The following is a 13,522-nucleotide window of genomic DNA, read 5'->3' on the forward strand; positions in this document are numbered from 1 at the left end:
TCAATATGTTACCCCAACACCATGAGCTTTTATTTTTCATAATGATCTTTGATATGTCACCTTAGCAAATGCCTCCTGGAAATCCAAGTACAGCACATCCACTGGTTCCCCTTTATTCACAGTGTATGTTACTTCTTTAAAGAACCCCAATAAAGTGGTTGAACATGATTTACCTTTCACAAAACCATATTGACTCTGCCTGATCACCCTGAATTTTTCCAATTGCCCTGCTGTAACATCTTTAATAATAACTTCTAACATTTTCCCTATAACAGATGTTAAGCTAATTGCCCTATAATTTCCTGCTTTCTGTCTCCCTCCCTTTTTTGAATAAAGGAGTAACATTCACTATTTTCCAATCAAATGAAACCTTCCTCACAACCTAGGGAGTTTTGGAAAATTAAAACCAACGCATCAACTGTCTCACTAGCCACTTCTTTTAAGACCTTAGGATGAAGTCCATAAGGACCCGGGGACTTGCCAGTCTGCAGCTCCAGCAATTTTCTCAGTACCACTTCCCCTGGCGATTGTAATATTCATAAGTTCCTTCCTCCCTCTCTTCCATTTCCTGATTTACGGCTATTTCTGGGATGTTACTTGTATTCCCTGTAGTGAAGACCAATGCAAAATACCTGTTCAATTCATCTGCTATCTCCTCACTTTCCATTATTAATTCCCTAGACTCATTTTCTGTATGACCAACACTCACTTTAACTTTTCTTTTTTAAGTATCTATAGAAACTCTTACTATCTGTCTTTATAGTTCCAACTAGCTTTTTCTTATACTCTAATTTCCTCCCTTATCAATCTTTTGGCCGTTCTTTGCTTTTTTTATATATTCTGACCTACATCCCATCTTTGTGCAATTATATGCTTTTTCTTTAAATTTGATACTCTCTTTAGTTTATTTACTTAACTACAGATGGTATGTAGCTGGTGTTGGAATTTTTCTTTCTCGTTGGAATGTATCTGTTCTGTGCATTCTGAAATATCCCCCTAAACATCCGCCACTGCATCTCTGACCTATCCCTTAACCTAATTTACCAGTTCACTTTTGCTAGCTGTGCTTTCATGCCCTCATGATTGCCCTTAATTAAGTTTAAAATACTAGCCTTGGACCCACTCCCTCAAACTGAATGTAAAATTCAATCATGCTATGATCACTGCTACCTAGGGTGCCTCCACTGTGAGATCATTGATTAATCCTACCTCATTGCATAATACCAAGTTTAGTATAGCCTGCTCTCTGGTTGGTGACAGAATGTGCTGTTCTGAGAAACTATATCAAAAACATTAAATGAAATTCTCACCTACGCTACCTTTGCCCATCTGATTTTCCCAGTCTACATGCAGATTAAAATGCCCCATGATTATCACTGTATCTTTCTGACAAGCTGCCACTATTTCTTCCTTTATACCCCATCCTAATATATTATCCCTATTAGGGGAACCTGTACACCATTCCCACAAGTGATTTCTTACCTTTATCATTTCTCATCTCTACCCAAACTGTTTCTACATTCTGGCTTCCTGAACTTAGGTCATCCCTCTCTAGTGTGCTAATACCATCATTAATTAACAGAGCCACCCCTCAACCTTTTCCTGGTATCCTGCCCTTCCTAAATGTCACATACTCTTCAATATTCAGGTCTCAATTTATGTCATCCTGCAGCCATGTCTCTGTAATGACGATCAGATCGTACTTATTTATTTCTATTTCTCTCTCAGTTCATCTGTTCTGTTTCATATGCTATGTGCATTCAGATACAGAGCCTTTAGTTTTGTCCTTTTATTATTTTTGTAACCTCTAACCTTATCTGCTGATTTACCCTTAGATTTGTACTCCCTGTGCTCTCTGTCCTTTCCTGTCACTGTCTGTTTATTATTTCCCACGTTAATGGCTTTCTCTCTTGTCTTTTCTCTACTCTTCGATTTACCCCATCTTCCCAAATTTTATCCCTTGTCCACATTATTAAGTTTAAAACCCTCTCTGCTTGCCTAGTTATGTAGCTCACTAGAACATTGGTCCCAGCATGGTTCAGGTGTAGACTGTCCCAATGGTACAGCCCCCACTTTCCCCAATACTAGTGCCAGTGCCCCATGAATCAGAACCCATTTCTCCCACACCAGTGTTTGAGCCATGTAGTCATCTCTCTAATTTTATGTACCCGATTCAAATTTGCACTTGGCTCAGGTAATAATCCAGTGGTTATCATCCTTGAGGTTCTGCTTTTTAATTTAATGCATAGCTCCTCATTCTCTATGCAGAACCTCATTCCTGCTTGTACCTATGATGTTGGTTTTCCTGGTTCTACCCATGTCATTGGTGATTGCAGCCAATAAGACTCCAAATAACTGATTAGGAACATTTGTAAATACTGCAAATTTTAATTCATGCTATTTATTTTCAAGGCAATCTCTAATACTTAAGAGTGAAATCTATGGGAGGTGGGAGATGCACTAATGATGTATCCCTGCTTTGCTAGTCTAAACTTTGAGTAATTATATCATTCTAAATAAATTGGATCACTTTATGCTGTGCTTTTTTGAAACTGGGTTTACTAAATGAAGTGCCCCCACCAAATAAGCACTGTCAGGGTCCATGTGCAAATTTGTGGTGATGAATTTATGTGCACAGCACTAGCCCTCCTGTTTGTATCCAATCTATTCTAAGAGCTTCCACAAGACCTACCTCTTTGCATAATTCTAAAATGCAGCTGAATAAATGTTTTCTATAGAAAGTAATGCATGTAATAATGTGTTAATGGATATGCAGATTTTGTTTCAATGCTTTCTTTTCGACTTATTAAGCATGACCATGTGGGGGACCATATCAAAGATTGGGCCTGACAGATGACAGGTTACTTGGCCATCATATCAGAGTCATAATGGCAGAGAGGGAGACCATTTGGCCCATTGAGTTTATGCCAGCTCTCTGTCAAGCAATCCACTCACATAACCCTCTCTGTCCCCATAGCCCTGCAAGTTTATTTCCCTCAAATGCCCATCCAGTTTCCTTTGAAACCATTGATTGTCTCTGCTTCCTCCAGCCTCAGAGGCAGTGAGACGCAGTGAGTACATTGCCACTCGCTGCGTTCAAAAAGTTCTTCCTCACATCCTCCACACACGCCCCCCCCACCCCCCACACCGGACACATCTCTTGCCTGGCACCTTAAATCTGTGTCCCCTAATGCTTGTACAATCAGCTAATGAAAACAGCTTTTCTTCACTTACGTTATGTAAACCAGTCATCATCTTGTACACCTTTATCAAATCTCCCCATAATTATCTTTGCTCCAAGGATAACAACCTCAGGTTCTCCAACCTACCTTGCAGTTAAAATCCCTCATCTCTGGAACCATCCTGGTAAATCTCATCTGCATCCTCTCAAGCACCCTTCCTAAGTGTGGTGACCAGAAATGAACACAACTTTCCAATAATATAAATAGGGTAATTTCACTAACAGGATGGTGTTACGAACACAGCTGATGTTATTTGTTGAGCAAGCCAGATCCCAGAGGAAAACCTGTCTTACTGATCATAATCTTTTTTTTGTATTCTGAAAACGAGGAGGAAAAGCTACTGATCCCAGAAGCATAGAACTCCAGTAATATCTTTAGGATTTTAAAATATTAACAAGAAAAAAACTTAAGCACCTAAGATTAAAGTTACACAGTTGAAAAAGTCTCACAAAACATCCCCAAAAAAACCTCACTTGGTCAGAACACACAAGTAAACTACCTGGCAACAACTCCCTGATAGATCTTTAACTATAAAAATCCAGTAATATTATTGCAAGGCAAAGCTGCTGGTACTTTAGTAAAGGTATACCACACAAATCCTCGAACAGTTCCTCTCTGCTGTGGAAATCCAAGAAAGCTCAGAAAACAAACTACTTTCTGAAACAAAGACTTTTCTGGTTTGCCTGTTTGGCTGTTTCAGATTTCACACCTCTCAGCACAGAGCTTGTCTCAGGATGTCTCCCCCACACAGCCACCACAACTCAGCTCAACATCTTTCCTTAAATATCTTTTCTCCCTTTCATCTCAAATTCCATTGTCCTCAGCAACTCTTTGAACCCAACTTTTCCAAAATATAAAAATCTTTCATGTTTTCCTATTGCTTCCACTTTCGGTTCAACTTCCCTGGTTTACTTGTGACACCTTTGTAAGTTGTAAAAGTCCTTTAAACTCCCCCTTGAAATTTAGCAGCTCAGAAGCCAAGTCCCTGCCTATCTCCTAATGCAAATTTTTAAAACCCAACCTATTTACTTGAGAGTCCAACTTCACCATAGCTTCTCATTACAAAAGCATGCATCTCACACCACCCTTTTATCTCTCAACTCTCACAGACAAGCTGTCTTTATTAACTTTCCCCCAGTTTAATTAATCATGGACACACACACACACACACACACACACACACACACACACACACACACACACACACACACAGACACACACATCCTTCTTTACAGAACACATATTCCCAAAATATAAAAAACATCCATCTTTACAGTGGGGAAACTGAATGTTCAGAGCCACATTGCGAACATGGCTCTGAACATAAATGTGCACAAATAGGATAAGCGTATTATTATAATATTGGTTCTCATCTAAAATGGGCACTGCAATGAGAGGACGCTTCTATAGAGTGTATATATATTTGTTTTACTTCTGATGAAAGCATAAGCAATATACATGATATTGAAATTTCTGTTCTATTAGTGTCCTTGTGAAATTCCGCAGTGTTTCTGGTGATCAGTGAATTATCATTAACAATTCTATCTGGCCTGTTGAGTCATTAACAAAAGGCCCCATCTGAACTCTCAGGCAGACATAAAAGATCACATCGCATTATTTTGAAGAAAGGCAGGAAAGTTCCCCCAAGTGTCCTGTCTGATATTTTTCTTTCAACCAAAATCACTAAAGTAGATCGTATGACTTCTCTCTGTTACATCTCCTCTCTTCCACTCTAATCACACACTATACCTTTTATCCCCTTTCTGTCCTGTAACTAACTGTGCTCCCCCAAATGGCTGATTGTGCTTTCGCTCTTTTTCTCGCTCTCTTTTTCTTGTTCTCTCTTTTTCGCTCTCTTTTTCTCGCTCCCTTTTCCCTCACTCTCTCTTTCCCTCGCTCTCTTTTTCCCTCTCTTTCTTTGTCTCTTCTTTCTCTCTTTCCCTTTCTCTCTTTTCTCTCTCCTCTTCTTTTTCTGTTTCACTTTTTCTCCCTCTTTTTTTCTCTCTTCTCTCTCTTTTTGTCTTTCTTTTTGTCTTTCTTTCTCTCCCTCTTTCTCTCTTCTTCCTCTTTCTCTCTTTTCCCCACTCTTTATTTCTCTCTCTCTTTCTCTCTCTTTTCCTCTCTCCTCTCTTTCTCGCTTGCTCTCACAGACACTCTCCATGCTCTCTTCATCATTCTCTTACCTACCTCAGCCTTTAATTTATTTTAGGGGTACTCAACATTTTGCTATTATGAGTTGCAGCAGTCATTTATAAGACTTAAATCCATGTTTCTATTATCTTTAAGATATCTCAAGTTATTGACAACTATTTGCATTTACATGGCGCAATTTCCTTTGTTAAATATGCTGAGGTGCTTAACAGGAGTGTAATTAAACAAAATGATACAGGCAAAGGAAGAGATATTAAGACATAGTTTTGTCAAAGTAAGTTTAAGGACAGTCCTAAAGGTGAGGAGGAATGGTAGAGAGAGGTTTTTAGGGAAAGAATTCCTAAATTTGGACCTAGACATCTGAACATATGGCCAGCAATGCAGGGGTGAAGGGAGTAGAAATGCATGATTGGCCAGAGTTGGAGAAAGCCAGTGTTTTTGGAGGGCTGTAAGTCTGGATGAGGTTGCAGAGCTGGAGAGTGGAAAGGCCATGGAGGAATTTAACCACAATGAGAATTTTAACATTGAGATGTTGATAGACCAGGAGCCCATATAGGTAAGCGAGCTCGGGGATGACAGATAAACAGGACTTGGTGCAGATTAGGGTACAGGCAGCAGAGTTTTGGATGTTCTTGAGCTTCTGGAGGGTGGGCGATGGGAGACTGGACAGGAAAGCAATGGCATAGTCAAATCTGGATGTATATTTTGCTAATGGATTTTGGTATTCTGATTCAGGATTAATCCATCAGAGAGAAAAATGACAAGGGTAAAATTTTTAACTCAGCAGGCGGGCCATGCCCGATCTGACCAAGCGTAAAATGACACACAATGACATCGGGCAAGCATTAAGATGTCATCGCGCACTCGCGCGACATTTCAGTCAGCAGGCGCGCGCCGGAGTCAGCAGTGCATGAGCCGACAATTAAAAGGCCTATTAAGGCCATTAACAAAGTTAATTAAAAGAAATTTTTTGCCAACCTTACGGTTGGCGGGCAGGCAAAAACACCAAGTGGCCTTTGCACTTCTTTTGGAAACATCACCCATGGGTGGGATGAGGTTTCCAAAAGCAAATAAAAATAAAATAAAAACTTTTAATAACATGTCCCTGCTCATGTCCCCTCAGCTGACTCTGTCACGTGTTTCATTACATTTTTATTGATTTATCTTTTTCATATCTCTTCAACTCCCCGAGGCAGCTCTGTACCTCAGGGGGATTATGAAAGGCGCGCTCGTGCGCATGCACGAAGGTCGTGCTCATCCTGCTCGCACTCATCCGCCCGCCCGCACAGGCAGCGCTAAGCGCTGCCGCTCATGTTTCACACTGGGCGGGTCTTAAATGGCCTGCCAGCGTGAAATCACAGTCTGGTCCCGATCGCGGGCAGCAGCTGGCTTCCCAAGCGCCCCCGCCAAGCTCGCCCAACATGGGTGAAATTCTGCCCCAAGAGTGCCTCAAGGCCCACTAAATTCAATCAGACAAGCAAATATGGAATATACTTGGTAGAAGAACCAAGCTTTGAGTTGTTATATGTGACACACAAGTAGTTTGCCTGTCCTTTATGATGGGAATAAATCTTCTTGAATGTTTAACAAAGTGTATACACTCCGTAAACAATTTACCTGTGTACTCTGTGAACGGTTTAATCATTGATTTTACGATATTTCTATTATAATTTTAATTTACAGTCGCTTGGACTCCAATTCACTGATCTGTGATTGTGAATTAATGTGGCTGTCAGAACTGTTGAAGAAGTATGCTGAACACGGTAACGCCCAGACAGCTGCTACCTGTGAGCATCCCCGAAGGCTGCAGGGACGGTCGATTACAACAGTAACAGTACAGGAGTTTAATTGTGGTAAATCATCTCAATTATTTCATTCTGGTTAACCAGTCAATACCCTATGGGTTTGTTCATGGGTGGTCGTGGGCATGGAGAGGGAGTGCAACGGTTAGGTAGAAGATGTAACACTTCAAGGGGAGCAAAAGTCAGGGAATTAAAGTAACACTGAGCAAGTGAATGGATCTGCTGGGCAAAGTGCAAGTTGGAGTTGGAATTGAACAGAGCATGAGGCTCAAGTTCATGCAGCAATGGAAGGAAGTTGGTTTGCAATCTGGAGCAGCAAAATCTTGGGCTGAGGCCAGGAATGGAAATACTTTTAAGAGCTGAGAGCATGGGTGAAGGCAGAAGTCGCCTCCATGTCTATAGTCAGAAATGCAGCCTTTCTGGGACTGAGCCACAGAGTGGTTATTTTTCAGACTGTGGCTGAGACAGAGGCCGGGGAGAGTTGCAGGGTTGGTTTAGCATAATGGATATTAAGATTGCCAAGTCATTGTTTGTTATATATCACAAGCCTGCGTATGTAGTTAACTCTACACTTGGTGTCAAAGTTACATCAGAGTTTGAAAGTCCAAGCTTTAGTCTGTTATTTACACAGGGAAAAATAAATGAAAATAGTCAGCAGGAAACATCACGGGAGAGGAATCTGGAGTAGAACCTTAAGTTCAATACAATGTGCAGCAATAATGAAAAAGAAAAAAAGCCTGATGTGTGGCTTGAGGGATAGAGCACAAGTCCCAGGAAGGGTTAATTAGTCTTTATGAAGGTCTGGTCCATATCATCTTTAACATTTGCACATTACTGTTACAAAGGGTGACATCCTTGAGTGAATTCGGAGAAGTGCAGCTAAGTTGAGGAATGGGTAAGGCACCTGAGTTAAGAGGAGAAGCTAAGGTTACTAATTAATGATTGTTAATGTTAGAAATAGAAGTAGAAATCGGTCACATGGCCCCTCGAGCCTGCTTCATCATTCAGTGAGATCATCATTAACCTTGACTTTGACTTCAGCTTCTCATCTGATCTCCACATCCTTTTGTTGTAAGGTGTTGGGTGTAGTTTGGTAGGTCTTATTAAGGTATTTGTAGTCTTATTAGTTCAACAGTAAGTAATTATTAACTACTAGATACTATACACTTCAGTCCAGTAAAGATCCAAATTAGCAGCTGTCTCTATGCTTGCTTCTACACATGGCTCTGTACAATGCTACACTGACCCCTAGGTATGGATGATGTGTTCCCTTACATCACTGTGTGGGCGGTACTGTACTCAGTTCCACATTAACCCTTTATGTGCCAGACTCTTATACTATGCCATTGATACCCTTAGAGTCTAAGAGTCTAATCGACTGGGGATCACAGTCCTCTGGGATTGAGAATTCCAAGGATTCACAATCCTATGAGTGAAGGAATTTCTCCTGATCTCAGTCCTGAATGATCAAGCCCCTGAGACCATGTCCCCTAGTTCTGGACTCCTGAGCCAGGGGAAACAAGTTCTCTGCACCTACCCTGTCAAGCCCTCTCAGAATCTTAATGATTCAATAGAAAAGGTGGCCAAACCATGGCTTACAAGGAAATTAGAGATAGTATTAGATGCAAGGAAGAGGCATACAAATTGGCCAGAAAAAAACAACAGACCTGAGGATTGGGAGCAGTTTAGAATTCAGCAAAGGAGGACCAAGGGATTGATTAAGAAGGGGAAAATAGAGTACGAGAGTAAGCTTGTGGGGAACATAAAAACTGACTGTAAAAGTTTCTATAGGTATGTGAAGAGAAAAAGATTGGTGAAGACAAATGTAGGTCCCTTACAGTCAGAAATAGGGGAATTTATATTGGGGAACAAAGAAATGGCTGACCGACTAAATACATTCTTTGGTTCTGTCTTCACAAAGGAGGACACTAATAACATACCAGAAATGTTGGGGAACACAGGGTTTAGTGAGAGGGAGGAACTAAATGAAATCAGTATTAGTAGGGAAATGGTGTTGGGGAAATTGTTGGGATTGAAGGCTGATAAATCTCCAGGGCCTGATAATTTGCATCCCAGAGTACTTAAAGAAGTGCCCCTAGAAATAGTGGATGCATTGGTGGTCATCTTCTGAGATTCTATAGACTCTGGAATAGTCCTTACAGATTGCAGGGTAGCTAATGTAACCCCACTATTTAAAAAGGGAGGTAGAGAGAAAACAGGGAATTATAGACCAGTCAGCCTGACGTCGGTAGTGGGGAAAATTCTAGAGTCTATTATAAAAGATTTAATAGCTGAGCATGTGGAAAACAGTGGCAGAATCGGACAGAGTCAGCATGGATTTTTACAAAAGGGAAATCATGCTTGACAAATCTACTGGAATTTTTCAAGGATGTAACTAGTAGAGTTAATGAGGGGGAGCCAGTGGATGTGGTTTATTTGGACTTTCAGAAGGCTTTCAACAAAGTCCCACATAAGATATTGGCGTGTAAAATTAAAGCGCATGGGATTGGGGATAATGTCTTGGGATGGATAGAAAACTGATTGGCAGACAGGAAACAAAGAGTAGGAATAAACGGGTCTTTTTCCGAATGGCAGGGTACCACAGGGATCAGTGCTGGGACCCCAGTTATTCACAATATATGTTAATGATTTAGATGAGGGAACTAAATGTAATATCTCCAAATTTGTAGATGACACAAATCTGGGTGGGAGGGTGAACTGTGAGCAAGATGCAGAGATGCTTCAGTGTGATTTGGACAAGCTAAGTGAGTGGGCAAATGCATGGCAGATGCAGTATAATGTGGATAAATGTGAGGTTATCCATTTTGGTAGCAAAAAAAGGAAGGCAGGTTATTATCTGGATGGCTATAAATTGAGAGAGGGGATTGGGCAACCAGACCTGGATGTCCTCGTACACCAGTCACTGAAGGTAAGCATGCAGGTGCAGCAGGCGGTAAAGAAGGCAAATGGTATGTTGGCCTTCATAGCCAGAAGATTGAAGTACAGGAGCAGGGATGTCTTGCTGAAATTATACAGGGCCTTGGTGAGACCACACCTGGAATATTGTGTGCAGTTTTGGTCTCCTTATCTGAGGAAGGGTGTACTTGCTATAGAGGGAGCGCAGCAAAGGTTTACCAGACTGATTCCTGGGATGGTGGGACTGACATATGAGGAGAGATTGAATCGATTAGGATTATGTTAGGATGGAGTTCAGAAGAATGAGGAGGGATCTCATAGAAACCTATAAAATTCTAATAGGACTATACAGGGTAGATGCAGGAAGGTGTTCCCGATGGTGGGGGAGTCCAGAACCAGGGGTCACAGTCTGAGGATATGGGGTAGACCATTTAGGACTAAGATGAGGAGAAATTTCTTCACCCAGAGAGTGGTGAGCCTGTGGAATTTGCTACCACAGAAAGTAGTTGAAGCCAAAATATTGTTTCAAGAAGGAGTTGGATATAGCTCTTGGGGCAAAAAGGATAAAAGGACATGAGGAGAAAGCAGGATCAGGCTATTGAGTTGGATGATCAGCCATGATCATAATGAATGGCGAAGCAGGCTCGAAGGGCCGAATGGCCTACTCCTGCTCCTAGTTTCTATGTGAGCTGAAAACCAATGTTGGATAATTCACTTTTCCAGTTGTGTTGACTTCACACGATGGGATAAGCATGCAGAGATGATTGAGTCTTGTAGGTGATGGTACAGGCTTTCCAGTAGAAGCAGTGTACTAGGGCTAGGTGTCCAACTGGGACAGATCTCCTTGTCTGTGATGCTGCTGGTTAAATGGTAAAATGGCAGACTGACTTTGCAGTACAGCAAGGCAATATTACTGGTTCCACATCACACATCACATGGATAAAAGCAAAATAGTGCAGATGCTGGAAATCTGAAACAAAAACAGAAAATGCTAGAAAAATGCAGCAGGTCTAACAGCATCTGTGGAGAGAGGGAAACAGAGTTAACGTTTCGAGTCCATATGACTGTTTTTCAGAGCTCTGAAGAAGAGTCATATGGACTCAAAATGTTAACTCTATTTTTCTCTTAGACCCGCTGTGTTTTTCTTCAGAGCTCTGACGAAGAGTCATATGGACTAGAAACATTAATTCTGTTTCTCTCTCCACAGATGCTGTTAGACCTGCTGACTTTTTCCAGCATTTTCTGTTTTTGGTCCATATCACATGACTCCCACCTCTCCACTCTGGCTTTGACAAAGGATGTGTATCCCTCATCTGGATCCCTAAGGTTATGGAATGGCTCAACCATTAGGAATTGAAAGGAAGATTGCGGGGCCTTTTGCCTCAGCAGACAAGCAGACTCCTGTTGGCCATCCCGGGTTATGAAATGCAGATGGCCTTTGTATAGCTCTCTTCAAATTTGGTCTGTGCAACCCACAATGTGTCGTTCGTGGCTCTTCAGAGCTAATGAGTTGCGAGTTTCTCCAACACTGCCAGGCAGCTCTTTTTGTTTGAGAGTCACAGACAGACATAGGTTCAGCCATTTTAGGCTCTTGTCCAGTTTGAAATTTCTAGAGATAGCAATGAGCATACCTCTATATATTTTATATCAAAAAATATACAGGGTGAGGTCTTAGTCCCTCGGACATGGTACATACGAATTAGGAGCAGGTATAGGCCACTCGGCCCCTCAAGCTTGCTCCATCATTTAATAAGATCGTGACTGATCTGATTGTAACTTCAACTCCACATTCATGCCCACCCCTGATTACTTTTCACCCCTTGCTTATCAAGAATCTATCTAGCTCTGCCTTAAAAATATTCAAAGACACATCTTCCACCTTTTGTGGCAGGGAATTCTAAGGACCCATAATCCTCTGAGAGAAAAAAATTCTAATCTCTGCCTTAAATGAGTGACCCCTTATTTTTAAACAGTGATGCCTAGTTCTAGACTCTCTCACAAGAGGAAACATCTTCTCCACATCCACCCTGTCAAGACCCCTCAGGACCTTAAAGGTTTTCATCAGGTCACCTCTTACTCTCCTAAATTCCAGTGGACACAAACCTAACCATAAGAGAACCCACCCATTCCTGGTATTAGTATAGTAAACCTTTTCTGAACTGCTTCTAATGCATTTACATTCTCCCTTAAATAAGGACGCCGATATGGTACACAGTACCCCAGATGTGGTCTTACCAATGCCCTATATAACTAAAGCATAACCTCCCTACTTTTGTATTCAATTCTTCTCACAACAAATGATACAATTGTATTTGCTTTCTTAATTACATGCTGTACCTGGATACTAGCCTTTTGTGATTCACGCACTAAGACACCCAGGTCCCTCTGCATCTCGGAGCTCTGCAATCTCTAACCATTTAGATAATATGCTTTTTTAAGTTTTTTCTGCCAAAATGGACAATTTCACACTTGCCCACATTATACTCCATTTGCCAGATCTTTGCCCACTCACTTAACCTATCTATATCCCTTTGTAACCTCCTTATGCCCTCTTTACAACTTACTTTCCTACCTACCTTTGTGCTATCAGCAAATTTAACAACCATACCTTCAGTCCCTTCATCCAGGGCCTTTATATAAATTGTAAAAATTTAAGGCCCCACCACTGACCCCTGTGGCACACCACTGTTTACATCTTGCCGCTCAGAAAAAGGCCCATTTATACCAACTGTCTGTTTCCTGTACTCAAGGAGTGGTCTCCCCAAAGCACTGTGCCATTGCAGCAAGACTTCCTCATTCTTGAACTTCAGTCCCCTTGCAATAAAGGCCAAACATACCATCTGCCTTCCTCAATACTTGCTGTATCTGCTTACTGACTCTGTTTGTGTACAAGGACATTGGGATTCCTCTGAATGTCAAGATTTAATCGTTCCTCACTGTTTTTATTCTGTTCTTCCATTCGTCCTTTTTTCCTACCAAAGTGATTAACCACGCATTTCCCCACATTTTCCAACTGCATTCTCTTGCCTAGTCAATTAACCTGTCTATATCCCTTTGCTGATTCCTTGGGAAGAATTTTAACTTTTTTTTCTTTAATTCTTTCCTGAGATGTGGGTGTTGCTGGCAAGGCCAACATTTGTTGCTCATCCCACCACTGCCTTGAAATGCCACAGTCCATCTGGTGTAGGTACACCCACACCGCTGTTAGGAAGGGAATTCCAGAATCTTGATTGAGTGACAGTGAAGGAACAGTGATTATATTTCTAAGTCAGGATGGTGTGTGCTTGAAGGGGAACTTTCAGGCGATGGTGCTCCCATGCATCTGCTGCCCTTGTCCTACTATGGTAGAGGTCGCAGATTTGGAAGGCACTATCAAAGGAGCCTTGATGAGATACTGCAGTCCATCTTTTA

General features: G+C 41.4%; 1 protein-coding gene across 1 annotated transcript in view; it reads left to right on the forward strand.

The window, feature by feature from the left end:
- The window catches only part of LOC121286885 (peroxidasin homolog), a 231,380-nt gene that overhangs the window by 146,116 nt on the left and 71,742 nt on the right, over window positions 1–13,522 (forward strand). Inside the window, exon 7 of the mRNA XM_041204103.1 lies at window positions 7,077–7,246. Coding sequence (XP_041060037.1) covers window positions 7,077–7,246 — 170 coding nt within the window. The remainder of the gene's footprint in view (window positions 1–7,076; window positions 7,247–13,522) is intronic.

Source organism: Carcharodon carcharias, chromosome 14, assembly GCF_017639515.1.
Source record: "Carcharodon carcharias isolate sCarCar2 chromosome 14, sCarCar2.pri, whole genome shotgun sequence".
Lineage (NCBI taxonomy): Eukaryota > Metazoa > Chordata > Chondrichthyes > Lamniformes > Lamnidae > Carcharodon > Carcharodon carcharias.